This window comes from Octopus sinensis, linkage group LG4, assembly GCF_006345805.1.
Source record: "Octopus sinensis linkage group LG4, ASM634580v1, whole genome shotgun sequence".
Lineage (NCBI taxonomy): Eukaryota > Metazoa > Mollusca > Cephalopoda > Octopoda > Octopodidae > Octopus > Octopus sinensis.
This window is the reverse complement of record NC_043000.1, coordinates 83776679-83801468: the sequence shown is the minus strand read 5'-3', so window position 1 is coordinate 83801468 and position 24790 is coordinate 83776679. Positions and strand designations below refer to the sequence as shown.

The 24790-nt window shown below is 37.1% G+C and overlaps 1 protein-coding gene across 2 annotated transcripts in view; it reads left to right on the top strand.

Annotated features, from left to right (window-relative positions):
* The window catches only part of LOC115210521 (protein broad-minded), a 247424-nt gene that overhangs the window by 91398 nt on the left and 131236 nt on the right, over positions 1 to 24790 (top strand). For both annotated transcript variants that reach the window (XM_036502208.1, XM_036502209.1), the window contains exons 8-10: positions 3996 to 4102; positions 8279 to 8340; positions 23107 to 23248. In XM_036502208.1, the coding sequence (XP_036358101.1) occupies positions 3996 to 4102; positions 8279 to 8340; positions 23107 to 23248 (311 nt within the window). The remainder of the gene's footprint in view (positions 1 to 3995; positions 4103 to 8278; positions 8341 to 23106; positions 23249 to 24790) is intronic.

Sequence of the window (24790 nt, the reverse complement as noted above, 5' to 3'; positions counted from 1 at the left end):
TGTTTTGGTTAATTCCATATGTCAAGGATTTCTTCCGCATCTAGTGATTAGGTGCCATGCTGACATCATCATTTGGAAGGGGACATGCACAACACACACACACATACTTGCACACTACACACATATAAACACATACTTGTACACTACACACATACACACCTACAAGCTCACACACAAAAGACAGACACAATGCAAATACACACACACAATCACACACAATCACTCACAGATACACACACATACAATACAAATACATACACTCACACACACATGCACGCACACACTTATGCATGCACATACACATATGTACACATTTCACACACAACACACATACACACACACACTCACATGCACATACACACAATGCACACATACAATACACATACACATGCAGATACACACATGCACATACACATGCACACACACATTCCCTTCTTTAGAGTTCTTTTCCTATTGCTTACTTTCTTTTTCTTTATTTGGTCTTCTCTCCATCCCCTCCATCTCCCCACCACCACCACCATACTCAACCACTTTCCTCTCTTTCGCTTTGTATACATACAGATAGAATTAACCTGGCTTTCCTTTTTTTTTCTTCTTCTTATTTATTATCAACATCATCATTATCATTATTACTTTTATTATCATTATTATTATTTACTTTTCTCTCCCCTTACTTTTGTCATCCCCTCCCCCAACTCCAACCCCAACCCCCACCGGTTCATTATTTACTCCTGTTCTTTGGTAATCAAGATTTTAAGATTTGAGTTTATGTTTTATCATTGATTAATGGTTCCACTTCAAAAGATACTGATGTTCTGCTAGAAAACTCAATAGAATATCTGCTGGAATTTTAATGTAGAACTATGTAAACTTCCACTAACAACATTTATCTTTGGGTTTTTCTTGTGTTTTCTTTTTTTTTCTTTTTTCTGCTGAATCAATAATGTGATTCATTCCTCCTCCACCTCTTTCTTCCTCCACTTTATATGTATATATTCTGTGCAAAGAATAGCAATGAATATGTATGTATAATATATATATAGATATTGTGAGAGTATATATATATATATATATATTATATATATATATATATAATTATATGCACACGCACATACATACAGTAAGTTTAGTCTTTTTGGCTATGAAGTGTATATATACACACACACACCCATACACACTCTCTCACATGCATACACGCAGTAAGTTTAGAATTGTATTATATATATATATGTGTATATATATATATATAGTCAGTTTAGAAATGATATACACACACACTCACGCACACACACTGAGTAACTTTATTGTATTTTATGTATGTATGTATGTATGTATGTATTGTGAGTATAGAACAACGTATAGGAAATTATATGATGAGAATGTTTCTCGTACATATTTATATGAAGTCAGAAGCTGCTTAGATTTGTTGTTCCAGTCATTATTTTGCTTAATTCACAACTGTTTTATTATTGTAAACAGAAAACAGCCTAATATTGGAGCCATTCCCACATGTGCTCAACATATCATTTCTAGAATCTATTGGTTATTCATTCAACAAATGTGATAATTCTTCAGAGAGATTTTAGATTTTGTCTTGCAAAATATCTATATTACTTTTCAGACACAATATGATAAGTTAGCACATTCCTCATTTAGTATAAGAGCCAAAATTTTCTTAATCTTAGTATTTTCTTAATTTCTTAGTGTCTTAGAGAATTTGTATATATGGCTTCATCTAAATTAGTTAGAAGTTGTTCCTTTCTGAACATTCATTTTGATTAATCTTTTAGCAATTAAACCGGCCATATCCAGCCAAAATTTTCAACTTTGTTGTATCTTCAAAGTGGCCAGATCCAGCCTCTCGCACTTCCCCTACAATGCTATTCTGAAAATAAACAATAATGTCATTGAAATCTCAAAGTTACAAAGTAATGTATGACTAATTCATATCAATGTAAATAAATAAGCATTACATTATGTACCTCACATAAAGTAGCCTCTCACGGATGCAGCTTCTACACATATAAACAGGTGTGGCTGTATGGTAAGAAGCTTGCATCCCAATCGCATTGTACTGGACTTAGTCCCACTGTATGGCCCCTTGGGCAAGTGTCTTCTACTATTGCTTCAGGTCTATTGCTTCCCTTTCCCTACACCATGAGAACTTCTTGACAAAATTGTTTGACAGAGATTTTCTATCATCTCTCAACTCTTAAATGAGAAGCTTTCTGCTCAATCACATTTTTATGGGGCTCTGCTTAACCCACAGCTCCATAGCATTCAAATCATTTTGTCAGATATGTTTATTTATGCATTATGCTGTAGCTTTGAAATTTCAATGATGTGATTGTTTATTTTTAGAATGAAATTGTAGGGTCAGTGTGAGAGGCCAGATCTGGCCAATTTGAACATAAAACAGGTAGAATATTTGGACTAAATATAGCCTTGGTAAATGCTAAATGTTTAAATCTCGTATGCTTCTTCTCTACATCTACAAACTGCTTTAAGTGAATATATGTGCACCTAGGCAGATGGTACCAACTTTGAATCTTTCATACACCCATGTCATCTTCATGCATCTTAGTCATCCCATCACAGTATTTCTGTTAATAGAAACCTCAGTAACATCCTTGAATAAGGTTGTGACAATTTCATTCAAGAGCACCAGGACGCATTCATTACATCAATGCACTGTCCTACATTCCTCTTAGTCAAGAATAATATCCTGTTCTACATGCTTCTTGGTCAGGAACAGCACACTGGACTACATTAGTCAACAATAACATGGTATACTAAATCCTGGAACTCATTACAAATACCAAACCATCCAACATTTAATTGCAACTACAGATTTATAGCCAAAACTGCAATTCTGAATTAGACTTCACCTCCTTCAACCAAAATGTACTTCAGCTTCCAACATTCTACAAGACCTAAATGTACCTCACATAAAGTAGCCTCTCACGGATGCAGCTTCTACACATATAAACAGGTGTGGCTGTATGGTAAGAAGCTTGCATCCCAATCGCATTGTACTGGACTTAGTCCCACTGTATGGCCCCTTGGGCAAGTGTCTTCTACTATTGCTTCAGGTCAACCAAAATAGCCTCAAGCTGACCTAAACCCTGTGTGTGTGTTTGTGTGTGTGTGTGTGTGTGTGTGTGTGTGTGTGTGTGTGTGTGTGTGTGTGTGTGTGTGTGTATGTGTGTGTACAGTCAAAGCTAAAAGTTTGGAACAGTTTCTTAAAAATTAAAATTGTTATACCCCAATAAAATTCGGTTCAAATATATACAATCTATATATTTCGGGGTATTTAATATAAAAATTCTAATTTTCAGGCCTATGTTCCAAACTTTTGACCATGACAGTATGTGTCTGTGTGTCAGTGTTTCTTCCCCACCACTCCTTGACAACCAGTGTTGGTGTGTTTACTTCCTGTTAACTTAGCAGTTTGGCATAAGAGACTAATAGAATAAGTACTGGGCTTAGAAAAATCATTCCTGGTGTCGATTTGTTTGCCTAAAACCCTTCAAGGTGGTGCTCCAGCATGGCTACCATCAAATGACTGAAACAAGTAAAAGATAGAAGATAAAGATAAAGAAAACCATTCTACATTGCATCTAAATAAAAGCCATCCAACTGCTAGGCAGACCATCTCTCACTAACACACTATGACTACTAATTTACCAATCAATGCATTCTATCCTGCTGTAGATGATCAAATAAAAGGTGGCTGGTTCACTTCTGAAAAATGCGAAAAAGTTTTTTTTTTATTTTTATTATTCTCATGAACACTAAATCTTCCAATAATAATGTATTCCTCAATAAAATTGGCTAAATTTTGCCTTCAGGGAAAAAAGTATTGGATTTTATAGTCAATAAATTTCTAATTTATGGAAATGTCTTTTACCTATTTATGTCAGATTTTGCTCCAAGTATTAAAATTAAGAGCATGTTACCTAAAAATATGTTAATGTTGTGCTGTATTTTCACAGTGGAGTCTTTGATATTCCAAATTCTATCACATGAGGATCATCCATCGATATCACTACAAAATGGTTTAAATGTCATGGCACCAGAAATGGTAAAAATTTTTAAAATGGTTAGTTTCTTTTATATCAACTGTGTTGTCATTCAGAATAAATCTCCATTAATCCTTTGATTTAATTTTTAGAATATTGATTTTGTTGTTTTTTGATTTGTGTAGACGTATATTGGTTGGGCAGTGAACAAGGATTACTATATCCTAATTAATTGTTTTCTGATTATCCAAGATGACATAGTTCAATGGATAGAATGTTGATCTACAAACCTAATAAATAGCATTTCAGATCACATCTCCAGCACTCTGTTATGTCAAGGATCAACTCTTTAACTTTCAGTGACTCAGTCTACTTACTTCATGTCAATAGGTATCATGACTACATACAACTAATTGCTGTAATGAACAGGTTACTTATCATCATCATCATCATCATTTGATGTCCATTGTCCATGCTGGCATGGGTTGGACTGTTTGGCCAGAGCTGGCAACTTGGGGACCTGCACCAGACTCCAGTCTGATTTGGCAAGGTTTCTACAGCTAGATACCTTTCCAAACACCAACCAACCAACTATTTTACAGAGTGTACTGGGTGCTTTTACATGGTACTGCATGGGTGCTCTTATGTGGGGCTGCACAGGCACTTTTACATGGCATTGGCACGGTTTTACACCACTACAGGGATTGGTCTTAACACTCCTGCTGTGGAGTATGGGTCTTCTTGAATACAGCAAGTTGTCAGGTATCTCCGTTCTTTGTGATCTTGCCTGCAAAGTTCAATATCCTGAGGTTATTCTTCACTAATTCATCCCATGTCTTCCTGGGTCTCCCACTTCCACATGTTTCATCCACTTTGAGAGATCAGTGCTAATTAATGGAGCTGTTGTCATCCATCTGCATCACATGACCAAAGCAGTGCAGTCTTCTCTCTTGCACTCAGCAACCAGTTCCTTTTATGCTTAACTTCTCTCTCAAAGCACTAGCACTCTGTCGAATGTGTACACTTACATTACACATCCAATGGAACATATTAACCTCGTTCCTTTCTAACCTTTGCATGTCTTCTGCATTCAGGGCCCATGTCTCACTACCATATAAAATTCCTGTCACACAACCTTTCTTTCATTCAAAGAGAGAAACCTTTCATGGCCAACAAAGGTAACAGCGCACTGAATTTCCTCCATCCTATTCTTGTTCTAGCTGTCACATTCTCTGTGCATCCTCCTCCACTACTAATTTGGTCCCCTAAATTGCAGAAATTATTTACTACCTCTAATAAGCCACCAGAGCAATTGAGTCTCTTAAAGTTTTTATGGATCCTGTGCGTCTTTCACATATGAAAACTATTTTCGTTGATAACCTTCATATTAATCCACCTCACTTCTTATGTGTCCATAGCTTACACTGGGTACACCATATGGAGTTCCTGCCTACACCTTTCCTAGAAATCGAACAGAGCAACCTACTTGAGTGGGGGAGTGTTCTGTTAGTTTTCTTGCTTACTAGGACCTTAGTCTTTGCTAAGCTAACCTTAAGGGCCTTAGATTCCAGGTTTTTCTTCCACACCTAGAATTTCTCGTCTAGCTCTGATATGGAATCTGCTATGAGGGCAAGATCATCAGTATATAGTAGTTCTCAGGGGCTGCCGGTCTTGATTTTCTGTTATGGCCTGAAGGACAATAATAAAAAAAGTGGACTATGGACTGAACTTTGATGAACCCCTACATGTACATCAAATTCTTCACTGTACTCATGGTTAACTTTCCCCTTACTGACAGCGTCTTTGTGCATGGCCAGTACAGCTTTCACTAGTCACTTGTCTATCCCTAGCCTCCGTAGAACTCACCATATCACACAGTGGGGCACCCTATCAATGGCTTTCTTTAGATTATCAAATACCAGGTATAATAGTTTATTCTTAACTAAGTTATTCTATGTGGAAACTCTGCTGTGGACCAACTCAAGTTAATTGGAACTGACTCCCAGGAAATCCATTTGATGGATTTATCTTCCAGAGGAATCAAGAATTGTATTCAACTTGATACTTGACATTTTGATATCTCTCTCTCTTTCTCTCTCTCTCTCACACACACACACATATACATATATATTATTCACAGCTCTTATTCTTTCCCTCCCCTACTAACCATGCAGTTCTTCTACAAGAGCCTGCTTTGCCCTTCCCCCATCACCACCACTCCTCCTTTACTCATTCCCTAACATTATGCCAACTCTCCACTTCCTTCAGAGTTTGTGGTCTTGCAAGTCACATGGCAACATCAATAGTGCTGGTGGGACTAAAATGGCACCCGGTTCACACTGTAAAGCGATTGGTATTAGGAAAGGCATCCAACCATCGAAACCAAGCCAAAGCAGACACTGGAGCATGATGCTATCCTTAGACTCATCAGATGCTATCAAACTGTCCAACCCATGGCAGCATGGAACATGGATATTAAATTATATATACTGTTTATGTTAGTCGGACTGGTGTCCCCATTTTGATTGTTGCTTTCACTACATTCTGGTTGTTGTATGCTTCAGCCTCCTTCAAGTGTCTTCTATTAAACTCAGTTGTTTTACTGGAATTTCAAACCTAACCTTTTATTTGTTCTACAGAGGTACATTGTTCTCATACTATACTCTGTGTTTTGTAACTTCTTTTTTTGCTGCTTCAGTTGATTTTTTTTGTGAATTACCTTAGTGGGATTGAACTCAGAATCCCTAAGTGACTGCAACGTTTTTATCTACTATGCTATAGCCATTCTGAGTTCAGTCCCAGTCAAGGCACTGAGGTAATTCACAAAAAAATCAACTGAAGTAAACAAAAAAAAAAAAAGAAATTGCAGGAGACGCAGAGAGCAGAATGACATCATTGTATCCTTGTGAATCAAATACAGCAGTGATTCTCAACCAGGGTCCAAATGTCCCCTGAGGGTCCATATAAGATAGGGGGAGGTGAGGGTCTATGCAACAAAATAGTAAATTGGGGATCCACAATAGCATTTCAAGGTTCCCTGAAAAGATTTTGCTTTCTTTAACATTTGACATAGTTCAACCTACGCAAGTTAATGTGTGGAAAACGATATAGGAATTTTGAAAGAAGTTTCTATAAGACTGTATTGAGTGGCTATGGAGATCCACCTGAATGAAATAGTAATAAAAGGGTTCCATAGATAAAAAATGGTTGAGAACCTCTGAAACAGAGGGTTAGGTTCGATTTCCAATACAACTGAGTTCAACACAAGACACCTGAAGAAGGGTGGAGCATTCAATGGCTGAAACATAGTGAAAGCAACAATCAAGATGAGGACACCAGCCTCACTAATACAAGCAGTATATACATATAAATAAATTCCTCATCTCAGAAATATAGAATTATATTATGGACATTAAATGATGATCATCATCATTATGATCATTCAACTCACTTGAACATTAATACTCTGTCAGACTTGTTCATTCATATACCCTCTTGCAGGAAAATTAGTGCTTTATTTACTACTAACAGTATCGCCCAGCATTGCTCGGGTTTGTTTCGACCCTTTAGAATTGGAATTTTTGAAAAGTAAAAATTTTGCATTATGTAGCTTGTTATTCTCTTTAATTGAACATTTTTCTGGTCGAAATACACCGAAAAATGGCAACATAACTGTCAAAAAATCATAAAAAATGGGGATTTTCATAGACAAAAAAGCACCTTTTTGATGTAAATAATTTTGGGTCTTAACATGAACCGATTTGAATTTTATCCTCTATGGAATGAAGAGCAAGCCTTCTTCTATCATACTCTCAATTTTGGTCAACTTGAGCTGCAGGGTCTCGGAGGAGATAGTGTTAGTTGAAGGCTACCAAACCTGTCACACACACACAGACAATTTCAGCTTTATATATATAGATTTAAGTCTTGAGTGACATAAATTCTACAATATGGTTTGAATAACAACCTCAGGTCTACCAGCTTGGTAAGCTTGAGAAAGAAAACAATGTGAAATTTCTGAAAATGTGAAAAGAGTATCACCAATGGGCAAAGAGTTTAACAGTTATCAGTAACGAGTATTTTTCCCTCTGATATTTCGGTATACGTTGTTACTTCATTATCAACAAAAGAAAGCTGAATGTGTGTCTGTCATTTCAAGTTATATGTTTAGCTTTAGAACATCACATAAATATCTTTATCGTTTAATCAAATTAATTGTTGCCACAGCATAAAACTATTTCATGCTTATATTGCAGTTTCGTTTAATGCACAAGTTTCAACTGGAGGTTCCAAAATACTGGATGCGATATTCTGAAAAGTGAGTATTAAAATATATATGTTAGTCCAACTATCAAAGGTATACTGTTACAGCTGGTGGATGTAGTGAGCAACTTGTTGCTATAATCAGTGAGGGGTATCAGATTCTCATAAATGAAGTGATGCAGGACTAGGTACATGGGGATATACTGTGATACAAAACTATATATATATACACATACATATATATATATATATATATATATATACACACACATACATATATACACACACATACATATATATATACACACACACACACATGCACACACACTCATATATATATATATATCACCATCATCATCATTTAATGTCCATTTTCCATGCTGGCATGTGTTGGATGATTTGACTGAAAACTGGTAAACTGGGGGAGCTGCACCAGGTTTCAATTTGATTTGGCGTGGTTTCTACTGCTGGATACCCTTCCTAATACCAACCACTCCAAGAGTGTAGTAGGTGCTTTTTATGTGTACCCAGTACATGTGCTAGTAACAAAAACACCATGACTAGGATCTCACTTGGTTTGACAGGTCTTCCCAAGCATGATGTCTTGCCAAAAGTCTCAGTCACTTGTCACTGCCTCCATGTGGACCAAAGTTTGAATGGTGCTTTTTACAGGCCATTGGCTTGGGTGCCAGTTACATAACACTAGCATTGACCATGACTGCAATTCCACTTGGCTTGACAGGTCTTCTCAAGCACGGCATATCGCCAAAGGTTTTGATCACTTGTCATTGTCTCCATGAGGCCCAACATTCGAAGATCATGCTTCATCACCTTGTTATATGCCTTCCTGGGTCTACCTCTTCCACAGGTTCCCTCCACAGTTAGAGATCAGATTTCTTTACACGGTTGTCCTCATCTATACACATTACATTACTGTACCAGTGTAGTTGCCTCTTATGCCCAACTTTTCTCTCAAGATGCTTATACTCTGTTGTACATGCACACTGACAATGTACATCCAGCAAAGCATACTAGTTTCACTTCTTTCATGCCTTCACATTTCCTCGGTGATCACTGCCTTTGTAGCATGTCTCTTCGGACACAGACATTGTACAATCTGCCTTTCACTCTTTGTTACCAACAGAGGTAGGAGCATTCTGAACTATGCCCAGCCTATCCTTATTCTTGCAGCTATGCTCTTGGAGCATCCACCTCTGCAACTAACTTGGTCACCTAGGTAACAGAAACTATCAACTACTTCTAGTTTTTCCCTTGGCATTTGATGGTGTCATTTTTAGTGTTAATTATATCTGTGCACTTCTTATGTGTTCATAGCTTACACCAGTTACATATTATGGAGTTACTACCTACACATTTTCTACAGATTGAGCAGAGCCATCTATCTGAAGGGATTTGTGATTTGTCAGCTCTCTTACTGACTAAGACTTTGGTCTTTGCTAGATTAACTGATTTAGCTAGACCTTGCTTCCACACATGAAATTTCTTCTCTAGTTCTAGTATTGATTCAGCTATCAAAACAAGGTCATCAACATAGAGGAACTCCCAGGGGCAACCCATCTTAAATTCCTCTCTTATTGCCTGGAGAACTGTGATAAACAAGAGGGGGCTGAGGATTGATCCTTGGTGAACCCCTACTTGTACCCTGAATTCCTCACAATACTCATTGCTAACCTTCACCTTACAGACAGCATCCTTGTACATGATTTGTACAGCTCTCACCAACCACTCATTTATTCCTAGCTTCCATATTGACCACCAGATAAGGGATCAGGAGACTCTGTCAAAGGCTTTCTCCATGTCAACATTTGGTTAAATATTTCTCCTGCAGTTGCCTAACCAGGAATTTACCACCAGTCATGCTCCTGCCTGGCACAAATCTGAACTGCATTTCATCTACACTAATTCTCTCTCTAATTGAGATATGACCTCTGTATGACTTTCATCACCTGGTATGTCAGTTTGATGCCTCTGTAATTATTCCTATCTAAAGTGTAAGCTTTGCCTTTGTAGCAGTTGATTATGATGCTGTTACACTAATCATTGTGTATGACTCACTCATGGACAACCTCATTAACTATACAGGTGACTAAGTTATATCCTACTCCACCAGATATTTTAAGCATCTCAGTGGAAATTCCTGATGGGCTAGTGGCTTTCCTTGTCTTTATGTCCTTAATTATTTATCTACTAAGTTACTGTCAATTCAGATAGCTAGTCCTTTTGTTGGTTCAACAATTAGCAGACTCTCCTTTTTCCATTCATTCTCTATATCTAGCAACCTTTCATAATGGCATTTCCAAGACTCTTTCTTTGCAGAATCATTAAATGCAAGTGTACCATCATCCATACAGACATATTTGTATGTACATATATGCATATGTATGTATGTATATATATATATATATATATATATATATATATACACAACTATAAATAAGGGTGTCTACCTTTGTATGGTATTTTTTCCCATGCTAGCCACTTGATAATATCGATATTCAAACATCGATATTATCCTTATTTATAAATATATATATATATATATATATATATATATATATATATATACATGTATGTTTATAGGTATGTATATAAGTTTGTATATATGTATACACACACATGCATGTGTGCACTCACGCACACACACACTCACGCTCACACACACACACTCACACTCACACACTCACACACAGAAGATGTTGAGCCTCTAAGAGATGATAGGGTACTGAAATGAGCTATGGTTGACCAACATCCCTGTGCCCACTTTCAAGATGGCTGTACATAAGGAGTTTTGGTATTCTTTCGTTACTCATTCTGATGACATGGCCAACACAGTGTAATTGTGATTGCATAAGGAAGCTTTCAATTCCACCAATCTTACACTTGCTAAATGGGTTGACATTAGAAATTTGTTTTTTAATAAATAACCTCAGATTCTCCTCGGAGAGCCTTTGTGGAAGATGTCTAGTTGGTTAATGTTTTGTCTATAGAGTATCCACAATTCTGAGCCATACAAGAGAGTAGTAAGAATGGCTGCTTTATAAACTTTGGTGTCAAGTTTGATGCCCCTTTCATTCCATAGGCAATTACAGAGTTTGCCAAATGCATTGGTTGCCTTTGCAAGACAGTTGACAATTTCATCATCAAGGGAAGCACTTGAGTTCACTTTACTACCAAGATATGTAAATGACTTTGCATAATGTAGGTTTTATCCCATCAACCTGTATAGGAGGGTCAGGAAAATTGTGAATCAGTGGCCTCTGCTTGACATCTCAACTTTGTTTAAAAGTAGGGCAAGTTTGGTGGATTACTTCTGTCTTCTTTATGCTGATGGTCAAACCAAAGGTTTTATATGCAGCAGAAAACCAGTCCAGAAGTTCCTGAGCTTCTTCTAATGAGGTCACTACTTTCAAAAAGTAGATCATGAATAATACTGGTGTGTAGCAGTGTTCTGGTTTTTAAATGCTGATGATTGAATAGTCCACCACTTGTTCAAAACTGGAATTTAACACCACTTTGTATGTTGCCAAAAGCATACCTCAGCATCACTGAAAAGAAGAGTGCAAACAAAACAGGAGCCATAACACAGCTTTGCTTTGTGCCATTTGTAATGTTGAAGGAAGCCAAAGATTCCCCACTGGACACAACAGTAGCCTTCATTCATTCATGAAAGATGATAACATTCAACATCTTGTCAGGTATACCAAGCTTTTTCAGAACTTTCCATAGTGCTTGCCAGTTAACAGTGTCAAAAGTATTAGTAAGGTCAATGAATATCATGAGGTTTTCTCCTATACCTTCTCCATGACCTGTTGAAAGGAAAAGATCATGTTGATAGTACCACAACCAGAGGGAAATCAACACTGTAATTCTAGATAGATATCATTTACAATGTGTTTGATGATCCTGTCAAGAATGAGTTGAACAAGAATCTTACCAGCAATAGACAGAAACAATATCATATACATTTCTGTTTCCTTTGTTCTTATAAAGATGTTGAATTGAGGCATCCTTGAAGTCCTGTGGTACACAGCCTACCATCCAAATATTTATGAAGTGGTCATGCAGTTTCTTAAAAAGCTTCTGTCTATCATGCTTGTAGATTTCAGGAGGGACAGCATCCCTGCCAGGTGCTTTACCAGAAGAGATCTATTTAATAGAGTTTACCACTTCTAGGAAGGCTGGCTCCAGAGATGGTTCCAGTATTTCAGTGTGCTGTGGAATAGACATTATGACATCATGCCATCATAAAAGGCTTTAGAATCCTTTCTGTCTGCAGCTTCTTTGAGATCGGTAGCCTTAGAAGGCCACCAAGCCTCCTTCATCTGTCTCAGAGCACATTGGACCTGGCCTCTGCATTTCTTGTAAACATTCTCTTTTCTGGATGAGCTCTTCTCATTTATCCATGTTTTGTGAGAGTTGTGCATTTTATCTAGCAACTGTTGGAAATCTGTGTTGTTATCACTGAACCAATCTTGATGTTTACAAACAGGAAATCCAAGAACCTCTACAGATGTAGAGTGTGTTGCATCATGCAGAGCCTTCCAAGATGATTCTATGTCATCATTGATATAAACAGTGATGAGTGCAGTGTCCACCTTGATAGAGAGCTCAGCCTGCTTTTCAAGTTTTAATGCACTTAGGCACTGATGACTTTTGTAGTCCTGCGTGTTTCAGATGGAACGTAGCCTTACTATAGACAAGAGAATGGTCAGAAAGATAGCAGATGTCATGAAAGGAATGTGTAATGTTAAAGTTCCCAATATCTCATTTCTTAGTGATAACATGGTCTATGAGATGCCAATCCTTAGATCTAGGATGCACCTAGATCATCTTGTGACAATTTCACTGTTGCAATTTCCCCTTAATATATGAAATTAAATACATCAAATTTAAAATATAAATATAAATGTAGATATAAATAAAATAAGATAACAGTATATTACATATATACATTTTGTTGGATGGCTATTGACTACCAATGAGTTCATCCGCAGAGGAACCTATATATATACATCCATAAATATATACATGTATGTGTGTATGTGTGTGTATGCATACATATACATGTATGTATGTCTTGAAAATCTCTAAGAAAACTGGAAATATGAGTTCAAAATAACCAAAATTTGAAATGAGTCTGAATGAAATACTGCATATTTAATTCTTTATTGCCCACAAAGGGCTAAACATAGGGGGGGACAAACAAGGACAGACAAAGGGACTAAGGTGATTACATTGACCCCGAAAGGATGAAAGGCAAAGTCAACCTCAGCAGAATTTGAACTCAGAACATAGTGGCAGATGAAATGCCACCAAGCATTTCACCCGGCATGCAAATGATTCTGCCAGCTCACCGCCTTCAAATATTGTATACTATGAAATTAATATACTGCACAGAAAGTATCTTCAAAAAAATACAAAAATATGAGGTTTAAGTATTACATTTAAAATTTTTGACAATGCCATGTATTTTATGGAAAATTCAAATAATTTCCCAAACAAATTTTAACTTTCCATTCCATGTGATAACATTACCTTCCTTAGAATAGTAACTGGAACAAATGTGTGTATGCAATTTTTTTTTTTTTTTGTTTAATTCTCAAAAATTCTCACTAGGCAAAATTTTCAGGTGAGTTTTGTTTTTATTCTGTTTACATGTTACAACATTATTGTGTATCAGGTAAATATAACAACTTAATTTGATTTCTTTTGTTGTAAACATATAGGCTACATATTTTTCAGGTGTTTTCAGACAGTACAGTAGTTACATTTTTTTCTCTTTCCATCATACTGAAAATATCTATCTTTGTATCTATCTTATATATATAATTTTCAGAAATTCCCTATGATCCCAGTTCGAAGAGATATTTTCTGCCAAAATACTTCTGTGCAAACATATCAATCAATACATATTTAAAACATTTTTTTTCTTTTCTCCCCATTCTCTCTGTCACCTCTCTCTCTCACTCCAGATATGCATGTGTACATATATGTATTGTGTGTATATAGATATATGTATATATTGTATGCATGTGTAGATATACGGGTGTATACACATATAAGTATACACATATCCTTCCATCTCTACTAGGATTGTTTCTGTACATGATGCATCTCTCTCTCTTCACATCTTTCTCAATCTAATGTGTATATAAATATATGTGTATATATGAGGGAAAGGCAAAAATTATACACACTCTTGCTTTTTCAATGTATCTACACAAAAGCAGGAGATTAACAAATACAGCATTTTTTCTGTATAGTCTCCTTCTTTTTTGATGCATTTGATCCAGTGGTCCACAAGCTTGTATATTCTCTCCAAGCAGGTGTAGTGGTCTATATTGCTAAATAGTTGAATGATCTCCCTTGCAAGAAAGATTATAGAGTAAACTCCCTTTACTAAATTTCTCGAAGAATCTGTGTCATGAGAAGGGATTCTTAATTATTCAAGAAGCTTAGCATTTCTCTTGGAGGTTTCTAGAATGTCTAGTGTTCCATTAATAAAAACAGCTTGCTAACCCTGCTCTTCGCTTCTTAGTCAATTAGACTTAGTGCCATTCATGTCATTGCTATGTCTGTCTATTTCTCTATGCCACATGACTGAAAATCACTACTTAGCTGTTATTTCTACATTTTCTGTCTCTGGACTTTCTTGTATAGATTACTTCATTCAACAAGATTCTACATTTTGATTATGTATCATCATCGGCCAGTAAATAAAATATATTTTTATGTAGTAAATATATAAGTTCTTGAATTGATCTTTCATCTCTATATGAACTCTTGTAATAATATACATGCAGCCACATCAACACCTTGTACTGACTATTATATCACTACAAAGGTTTTCAGTTAGTTGTACAACTATTTATGCATTGCTTCTTTCACATCTTCATCCATAGTTAGTTAGTTAGTTAGTTAATTTGGCTCAAAAGCAAATAGCAAGGCCATGTAGGGGGACATGGAGTTAAGTACAGGGTGGTGTTCATGTAAAGAGTTCAGGCCACTTGAGGTCCAGGGAGGCTTTGAACAAAGCGGTCATCGGCATCTTCACCATCTCGTCTGGCAGCTTGTTCCACGGATCCGCAACCCGGACGGAGAAAGCTCCTCTCCTTCGATTGAGATGAAATCGTCGCAGGTAGAGCTTTTCGGAATGACCCCGCAGCCGACGCTCCGGAGCAGGAGTGAAGAACAGCTCTTTCGAGAGGTTACACTTCCCGCTTATGATGTTGTGGGCGAGAATGAGATCACCACGGCGGCGGCGTTTTTCAAGAGAACAAAGGTCGAGCGTCCTCAGCCTTTCTTCGTAGGACAAATTTTTGAGACCATGAACCATGCGGGTAGCCAGCCTCTGGACTCTTTCGAGGTGCTGTATGTCTTTGAGGAGATAAGGAGAAGAGGCTTGAATCCCATACTCCAATATGGGTCTCACCAGCATGACATAGAGTGGCAGGAATATGGCTGCTGTGAGCATTCCGAATGACCGTCAAATCAAAAACAGAATTCCGCGCGCTTTGTTGGCAGCATGGACGCACTGGGCCGAAGGCGAAAAGGAGGAATCCACCAAGATACCCAGGTCCTTTACCTGATCGGTCCTCTCCAGCAGCAGACGACCCGGCTCGAAATCAAGTTGAGTTGCAGGAGTAGAGCCGACAGGCAGATGACAGCACTTTGACATGTTCAGACACAGGTCCCAATCGTTAGACCACTTCCAAATTTGGTGGAGGCATCGACGAAGATCCTCTATACTACCGCGAGGAGCGACCAGTTTGATATCGTCGGCAAATAGAAGGGTGTGTTGCGTGAGGTCGTCGGGCAAGTCATTTATGAAGACTAAGAACAACAGGAAATTGATGACCTCAATAACAATCTTAGAGTGGTCTAAAGATATGATAGTTGGAAGGAGTGAGATCTGGGCTGTAGACAAGGTGTTCCAGCCCCTCAAAACCCAATTTGTTAATGGTTTCAACAGTCTGGTTAGCTGTGTGTGGGCGTGCATTGTCATACAACAAAACTTTCTTCAACAATAGCCTTTGAGGTTTGGTGTGAATTGCTTACTTCAGTTTATTGGCCAGCAAAGCGCTGTATCTTGCATTGTTGATTATACACCTCTTTTCCAGAGAAATCAGATCACTACTCTTTGTTATTCTTTGGTACGCATTGCTAGTGGAGTGGCCATACTTATACTATATAGCCAGAAAGAAAAATGATGTGATCAGACTCAAACTTCGACCATGTGACCACATTAGTACCAACTATAAGCACACATGCACAGAAGGCAGTGTGACAATAGATAAAGATATGTTATGATGAAAGTGCAGATAATGTTTGACTTCCTCTTGTACATATAGACATATATTTATCCTTCCATATATTTATCCTTCCAACAGGATTGCTTTGTACTCATTCTTCACTTCTTTCTCTCTCTCCTCTCTCTCAGCCTATTCACCCTAACCCTTCATGCACTCCATTCCTTCCCCATTTACCTTCCTCTCCCTTCCACCCTCCCCATTCCATTTACTCTTCTCTCTGTCTCAACTTACATTCCTACCTCTCTTTCCCCTCACATATTCATTTGCTCACCTTTTTCACCCTTCACTTTCACTCCTCCCTCAACCTCCACCGGCTCCCTTCTTTCACCCTCCACTTGCTCCCTTCTCTCTCCCTTCATTTTCTCTCCTCTTTTGCCCCTGCTCTCCTTTCTGTCTCAACTTACTCTCCCCCTCCCACTCCTAATATTCCCATCATTCTCTCTCTCACTCTCACTTGCTCTCTCATTTCACTTTCTGCACCCATAAACAAATCACCCATATATATCCACACATCACAGAGGAGGAGGTAAATAGGGTAGTGACGATGTCAAGAAACTGGAAGACTACTGAGATAGAATTGTTTCGCAGAGCTGGGGTGGATTGCCAAATATGATTCACCCAACAACCTTATTGTAGCAGCCCTGAAAAGCAACAGATTTGTCAGCTCCATGGTGCAAATAGGGCAGAAAAAAAATGAATTTATTTGCTCCTATGCACTCATCAGGGCACAATTGGATTAACTGGATACCATTTTTAAAAATGGTGAATCTCCAAGTGAAACACCTGACACAGAGAACATTACCAATGTTGAAACCACATGTGGAAAGCTCAATAACGAAAGTAACAACAAGGCAGCCATTAATGAGGATATTTATGTTCACAGAGATGAAGAAATTGACAAAAGAAGGAAAATGAGAGCTCTTTAAAAAAGATAGCCCCCAACTCCACCTCTCAAAGTAGCAGAGAAGGTAAAGGAACCAACCAAAAGCTTAATGGAACAGAGTTCAGAGCCAAAGAAAAACCACAGAAAGAAACAGCAAAAGAAACAAAATGCTACAAGAAGTACATGACATCTGTAAATACCATCTAAAAGTTGTCTGCTGGAATGGAGAGATAGAGATGAAATTCCACTTTGCACATCGAAAGTTCAGACAGAACAGAACCCAAGGCAAAAAGCACTCTCCCCTTATCCAACAAGATAGGGTAAAACCATGCACAGATGAACTTGTATCCCAATACAGACTTGCAGTGAAGAAACCCACTAAAAAACTGTATGCAGCTTCAGTGCAAGCTGCAACCATAGAACAGCAGAATTTTTTTTAAGTGTGGCACAAAAGATGGTGCAGCAGCTGGCATGGTTGCAAACAAAGCTAAGCTGTGCACACCCAAACACAATACTGCCATAGATAATAAACCTAGGATGTCTACCATTGCTGCAAAGCCAACCATCACACCTATTCTTCTGATCAAACAACAAAACAACAGCAAGTGCAAAATTGCATACCTGAGGGATCTTTTTGCATGCAATCAAGATATATGCATTGCACTTAGGGAGATATATCTGTCTGCAGATATAAATGATGTAGAGATACATGTACCAATGTATGCTGCATTCTGTGCACAGAGAAGAAAATGAAGTCATAGCAGAGTTGCATTGTAAATCCATGAAGATGTGATACTACTAACCCTGTTATCACATTCAAATTCAGTCTGTGACACACTCATAGTGCATTCAAAGCAATTTGATATAGTAATATGCACAGTGTATCACCCACTCCATGGGTGATACACTGTGCAAATCACAATGGTAAATTTGAGGAGCAAAACACATTCATCTAGCCTTGAAGAACAAAACTAGATGAATGTGTTAATGTACTTCTGATGGGTGATTGCGACTTCCCCAACATCAGAGGGCCAAAAGGCAACTTAATCTCAGGAATGACACTCAAAGAGCACAATCAAGCAATAACTCTACTTGATTCCATGCAATGCTGTTCATAGCACAAACCATACTCTCCCCAACCACAAACAATAAGATATTGGACCTCTACTTCACCAACAATGTAGAACTTTCCACAATTTGAAGATATCGCCAACAATCTTCTCAGACCAAAACATAATACAACCAACGATGCATGGTCCAGAACTAAATAATGATATATTCCACACAGATGCCACCTAACCCCTATCAAATCTGAAGTTTTAGAAGGCTGACCGAGAATCAATTGAAAAATAGATACTTCAGCAAAATTGGCAAAAAAGTCTCTATGCAAGACATTGATATGAAATTTAAAGAATTTATGTCAATGATGTGAGCCCTATACATTAAATTTGTCACAGGCAAGAGAGCCTACATACAAAAACATCATTCCTCAAGACAGAAGAGCTCTTTATGAGCTGAGGAATAAAGATCTCCAATCACTTAAGCAGCTTAATGTCAGTGAGAAATTCCTCCTCAAATAACATTCTTAGAGATCGAAAATAAACTCAGATTCTCTCTTAAAATATGAAAATGAATTTTAAAGCCTTCCACAAGTTTGTGTGTGTGCGTGTGTGTGTGTGTGTGTGCTTGTGCGTGTGTTTGTTTGTGTGTATGTCAGAGTCAGTGCATGAACTGGGAATCCACAGAAAGGATTATTATTTGTTAGCTAGTTAATCAATTGACTATTCACTTGCTTGATTAATTGTTTGATCAATCACTCAACCAACCAATTTCTTAGAGAGCTTTCATCACCATTCACAACTACATCAATTATATGACATAGTAGTTACTCCAGATCAAATGATCAATCAAGCAATCAAGTAGTTAATTGGTTTACTAGTTGACTAATAATAATTAAAAGAAGAGAGTGTGTACATTTCTTATAGACCAAATGACCCTCCCAAGACACAACTTATATATGTATGTATGTATGTATGTATGTATGTATGTATGTATGTATGTATGCATGCATGCATGCATGTATGTATGTATATTTGTATGTATGTATGTATGTAGTATGTATGTATGTATGTATGCATGCATGCATGTATGTATGTATATTTGTATGTATGTATGTATGTCAGTCAGTCACCATCATCATTTAACATCTTTTTTTGTGCTGGGATGGATTAGACAGTTCAACAGGAACCAAAGAGTCAGCAGGCTATGCTGAGCTCCAGTATCTGCTCTGGCATGGTTTTTACTGAAGGCTGTCCTTCCTAATGCCAACAACATAAGAGAGTATGTCAGATGCTTTTACTATGGCACCAGCATTATTAAGGTCACCAAGTACTACAAGAGAAGCTCTCTAAACTAAGTGGGGTATAGTGTTGAGGGATGTGAAAGTATGACTGAGGGATGGGAACAGGTCTTGTTGAAATGGTGAATGTATGGAAAGCTGGAAAGTGAGGTAGATGGTGAGGGCATACTTTCAAGGTACAAGGTCAGTATGAAGGAGAAAATAGTGGGAAGAGAAAAAGTGGGTGGGTAGGTAAATGCACTACAATTTGAAAAGATTGTGACAAGATGATTGGAGATGAGGATTGAAGTGGACACAATGAATATCAATTTGAGGGAGAGGGAGTAAAGGAAATAGATGTGTGTCAGTGATGGGGGGCAGTGAGTGCATGCTATTGACAATGCCCATGGTGGCAGAAATGCACACCAAGCATTCTCACTAGCTGCAGGATAATTTTGTCTGCTTCTGATATATATTGTATTTTTAAACACAGCATATTCATAAGAGATATTAGCTCTTGATAAATACAGCAGTAAATTTGTTTTTTCATGATGTATTTACATTCAGTATGGTACACAGAAGTCTATTATAATTTCATACTGCTTTTGTTGCATATAACAGATGTGTGTGTGAATGTGTGTGTGTGTGTGTGTGTGTGATGTTCATTATATTGCTTGTGTGGCGAAAAATATTCTGTCTTTTGTTTTTACTTTATCTTTTTCTTTCCAAATCATGTTTTGTCTACACTCTTTCTCACTTGGGAACATGTTTGATTCAACTTATTACTTTCGTTACCACATTTAATATTGTTATTCACTATTTATTTTCTGGCTTATCGCCATGTTACATTTCTCACCTGTCTCTCTTACAACTGAAACTTCATCATACTTACAGTTCATAGCACTTTCTAATTTAAACGAGCTTCTAATTTAAAATTCTGTTTCAAACAACCGTTATCTAATTTCATCTGTTGGCTTATTGTTATGTATTGAATCTGTTATGTGTCAAAATATAACAAATCTGTAGTGGTTTTATGTTTACATTACCAGTTACTATCTTCCTTGCTTCTGGCTACATTGCACACTTATGGAATTATTGTTGAATACCTGTATAACTTTGGATATTTAATATCAAAATGCTGAGCTAAGCTGGCATGAATTAAAAGCAAGATAACAAAGCTAAGTGAAAATAAACAAATATAGATGTACTGAGATGTAAGATAATCTGAATTTGTCTGAATAGTGATTTCCAAGTTAAAATGTTTGAATTCAAGAGCAGTTTGTTGATGCAGCAGAAGCCTTTCGACTATTTTCTTTGATGTCGGTTTTGTGTGGGTTTTTGGTTTAACCCTTTGACGCATTAGTATGTTTGAATTTCAGACCTACATATTCATACATAAATATTAGTGAAACTATCACAATGTTGATACCTCACCAACTAATTCTAATTAGTTAGTGAAAGTGTTGACCTCATGAAGTGGCCACAATAATGAGCCCACTTACTAACAAATTGAAACTGAACATTACACCACTTGATGATGTTAGACAACCTTATGAAATGATTAGCAATAAAAAATCAATGAGATCAGAGAGCCCCTTGATTTATATGAATGCAGTGGATATCTAATTATTTTTACACTGAATAAGCTAAACTAATGATGTAAACAACCGTCCAGTCATTTTGTTTTTCTTTTTAGTTATTACCTACTTAGTGTGTTTTCACTAGAATCCTGCATTCTCTGTAATCATTCTAAGATCTTCAGTAACAGCTGAAAATTCTATGGTGATGAGGTCTTGTAAGATTGAAATATTTCCAAAGTTGCCCTCTTACTACCAAGTATTAAATTCAACTTTCCACTACCTTCAATTTTTTTTTTTTTTTTATTGATTTCAATTCTGACTGTTTCTCTTGACTTTCTTCATCAAAATTAATCATTAAGATAATTTTTTTTTTATTGTCAATAGAAATTTAGTTTGAATTGATTAAAACTTCTTGGCTCACTGCATTCACTATAGTGACTCCCATGTCTGTCACTACTATCACTATGGTAACACCCATTTCACTCCATTCCCTATGATAACTCCCACTTCTCTACTATCACTATGGTAACGCCCACTTCACTGATGATGCCAGCAAGTTGGCTGCCAGAAGGGAATATCTTCTGATATTTCATTTACTTTAGTATAATGAACAGCATTAAGGAGAGTACCAATATGTAGATTCCCCCAGCACCACTATCAATATGCAAATTACATCTATCTCACTACCAATATGTAAATTACTTCTATATCACTATCAATTTGTAAATTACCTCTCCACCATGACCAATATGTAAATTACCTCTAGTATCAGTTCCTGTAAATATCTGAATTTACGAAACCATCCAATTATTGCCAGAAAACAAAAATAGATTGAAAAATATTTTCAAAAAATCAACTCTGTTTTTCTAATCATTCATTAAATGACAACCTTGGCCTAACATACCACTTGAGTGGTTATCACTTGTTAACAAAATTCCTGATGTTGCAAACATTCAAACCAGATCTCCTGGTTCTCTTCACATCCTTATTTTTCTTGTAGGACCTCTGGGTGGATGCTGGCTATAGCACTCTCACCAGTCTGAGTAAGTTATGGGCATTGCATAACCTTCTCTGATTAAAATACAACGTGGGAAATTGCTTTTATTTTGCATTTCCTCTTTGTCTTTTATCTTTTGTCTTTTACTTATCTCACTCATTGGCATACAACCATACTGGGCCACTGCCTTGAAGTGTTAAGTTGCACAAACCAACCCCAGCACATATTTTTAAACCTGGTACTTACTCTGTCAGTCTCTCTAGCCAATCCACGCAATTATGGGGGCATAAATAATCCGCACCAATTGTCAAGTTATGGTAGGAAACAAACTAACACACACACATATACAAGGGGGTCTTTTTCTGTTTCTGTCTACCAAGTCCTCACACTACACTTGAGTTAGCCTTGTGAATTGATTTGGTAGACTCAGACTGGTGAGAGTACTGTAGCCTGCATCCAACCAGAAGACCTACAAGAAAAGTGTGGATGCAAAGAGAACCAGAAAATCTGGTCTGAATGTTTGCAACATCAGGAATTCTGGTGAAAAGTGATAACCAGTGAAGTGGTATATGAGGCCAAGGTTGTCAATTAACAAACCCAAGACCACATGGTTGGGAAGAAAGCTCCTTAACAACTCAGTTTTGCCTGTTCCTTTTTTACTCATATTTTAATTCTTTCTTTGTTTTGTAGATTTCTCACTGAAGTCTTAGAAAGTAGCCTCAAGTTAATTTGTTGCAGCAAGACCAGCAATGCCAGTAGCCAAACATCATTAGAAGCTTTGCATTTATTTGCTTTGTTTGACTATAAAGCAACATGGTTTTCAAAGTGGATGGTAAGTTAGTCACTGTATTTTACTATTTGTTTTTCTTGCAGCAGATGTCACTGGGTATTTTAACTCCAATTATACTCTTACATTATCTTGCTACTCAGTGTTCTATATTATCCTATATTATCTCCAGTCATTCTAAGATCTACAGTAACAGTTTATATTTCACTGATGGAGTTTGATATAACTGCAATATGTTTGGAGATGTCATTTATTCCCTACACTTATAATCACTCTCCACTAATCCGGGTTTTTAATTATTGGGTCATCCCATAAATAACGCAGTTTTTTTATACTTCTTTTATTTTTCAAAATTAAGATAACAAAGTTCTTTTTTAATCTAAAATGTACTCTCTTTCATTTTCTACAATGCTCTTCCATCCGTCTGGTAGACTTCCAAAATTTATTTGTCCATGATGAAAAATACTCCTCCAGTACTGTTCTGACCTTGTCTACAGAATTCATATTTTTTTCCGTCCAAATGATTTTGAAGACTGCGAAATAAATCAGCTGCTCCAGCCTTTGAAATGTTATCCTCACTGTATATGGCCTAGCATTATCCTGATGGAAGAACACCTTTTGTCTTGAAACCAAAGATGGTTGCTTTTCTTCTAGTGTTGACTCACTATTCTAGCACTGACTCACCACTCAAGTTCCGCACCATAGATCTCCTTTGTTATTGTTTGGGTTGGATTTAAAAATTCAAAGTGGACTAAGCCTTTCATTTCCCACCAAACAGATAACAACACCTTATGTGGATGTTGTTATCTTTAGCCTGGGGTGCCACTGTTTCTTCTTTCCCTACCCACTGTCTTTGGCACTTGACATTCTTACAGAGAACGCATTTCTCATCACCAGCCACTATTCAGTCCAAGAAAGGATCATTTGTGAGATGTGACAGCAACGAAGAGCACACATTCACTCTCTGTGCGTGATTAGATTCAGAAAGTTTGTGAAGAACTGATTGACCAAATTTGCTGACTTTTCTGATGGCATGCAGGTGTCGATGAATGGTTCAATGACCAAAGTCAAGCTTCTCTGCTAGTTCCACCTGGATTTGCAGGACATTCTTGTCAAGCTCTACAGATCTTCCATGACATGGCTCTTCTAGGCTGTAGTTACTGGCTCAGAATTTCTAGAATCACCATTGACACTGGCTTACGCTTATTGTCCAATCTCCTTATACTGCATTAATATTCCTTGCACTTTCCATTGCACTGTTGCCTTTATTGAACTCATAAAGCAAAATATGCTGAATATGCTCCTTTGTCACTTCCATTATAGCTTTGAAAAAATAATTGTTAAAAGTGAACTGCACTCGTCAAAACTTGCACTAAAAATAAGTACAAGGTAAAATTACTACCTGCTTTTATAGCAAGTTGATGCAGGTAGTTTATCCTGTCCCCCTTCTACTTTTAGTTCATGCAATTGAAAAAACTGCATTATTTATGGGATGACCCAATACTTATAATTTCAGTTCTAGGGTTGTCTCCCTTGTATTTCTTCACCAGAATTAATTTTTATATTAGTATTAGTATTGTCCCTTTG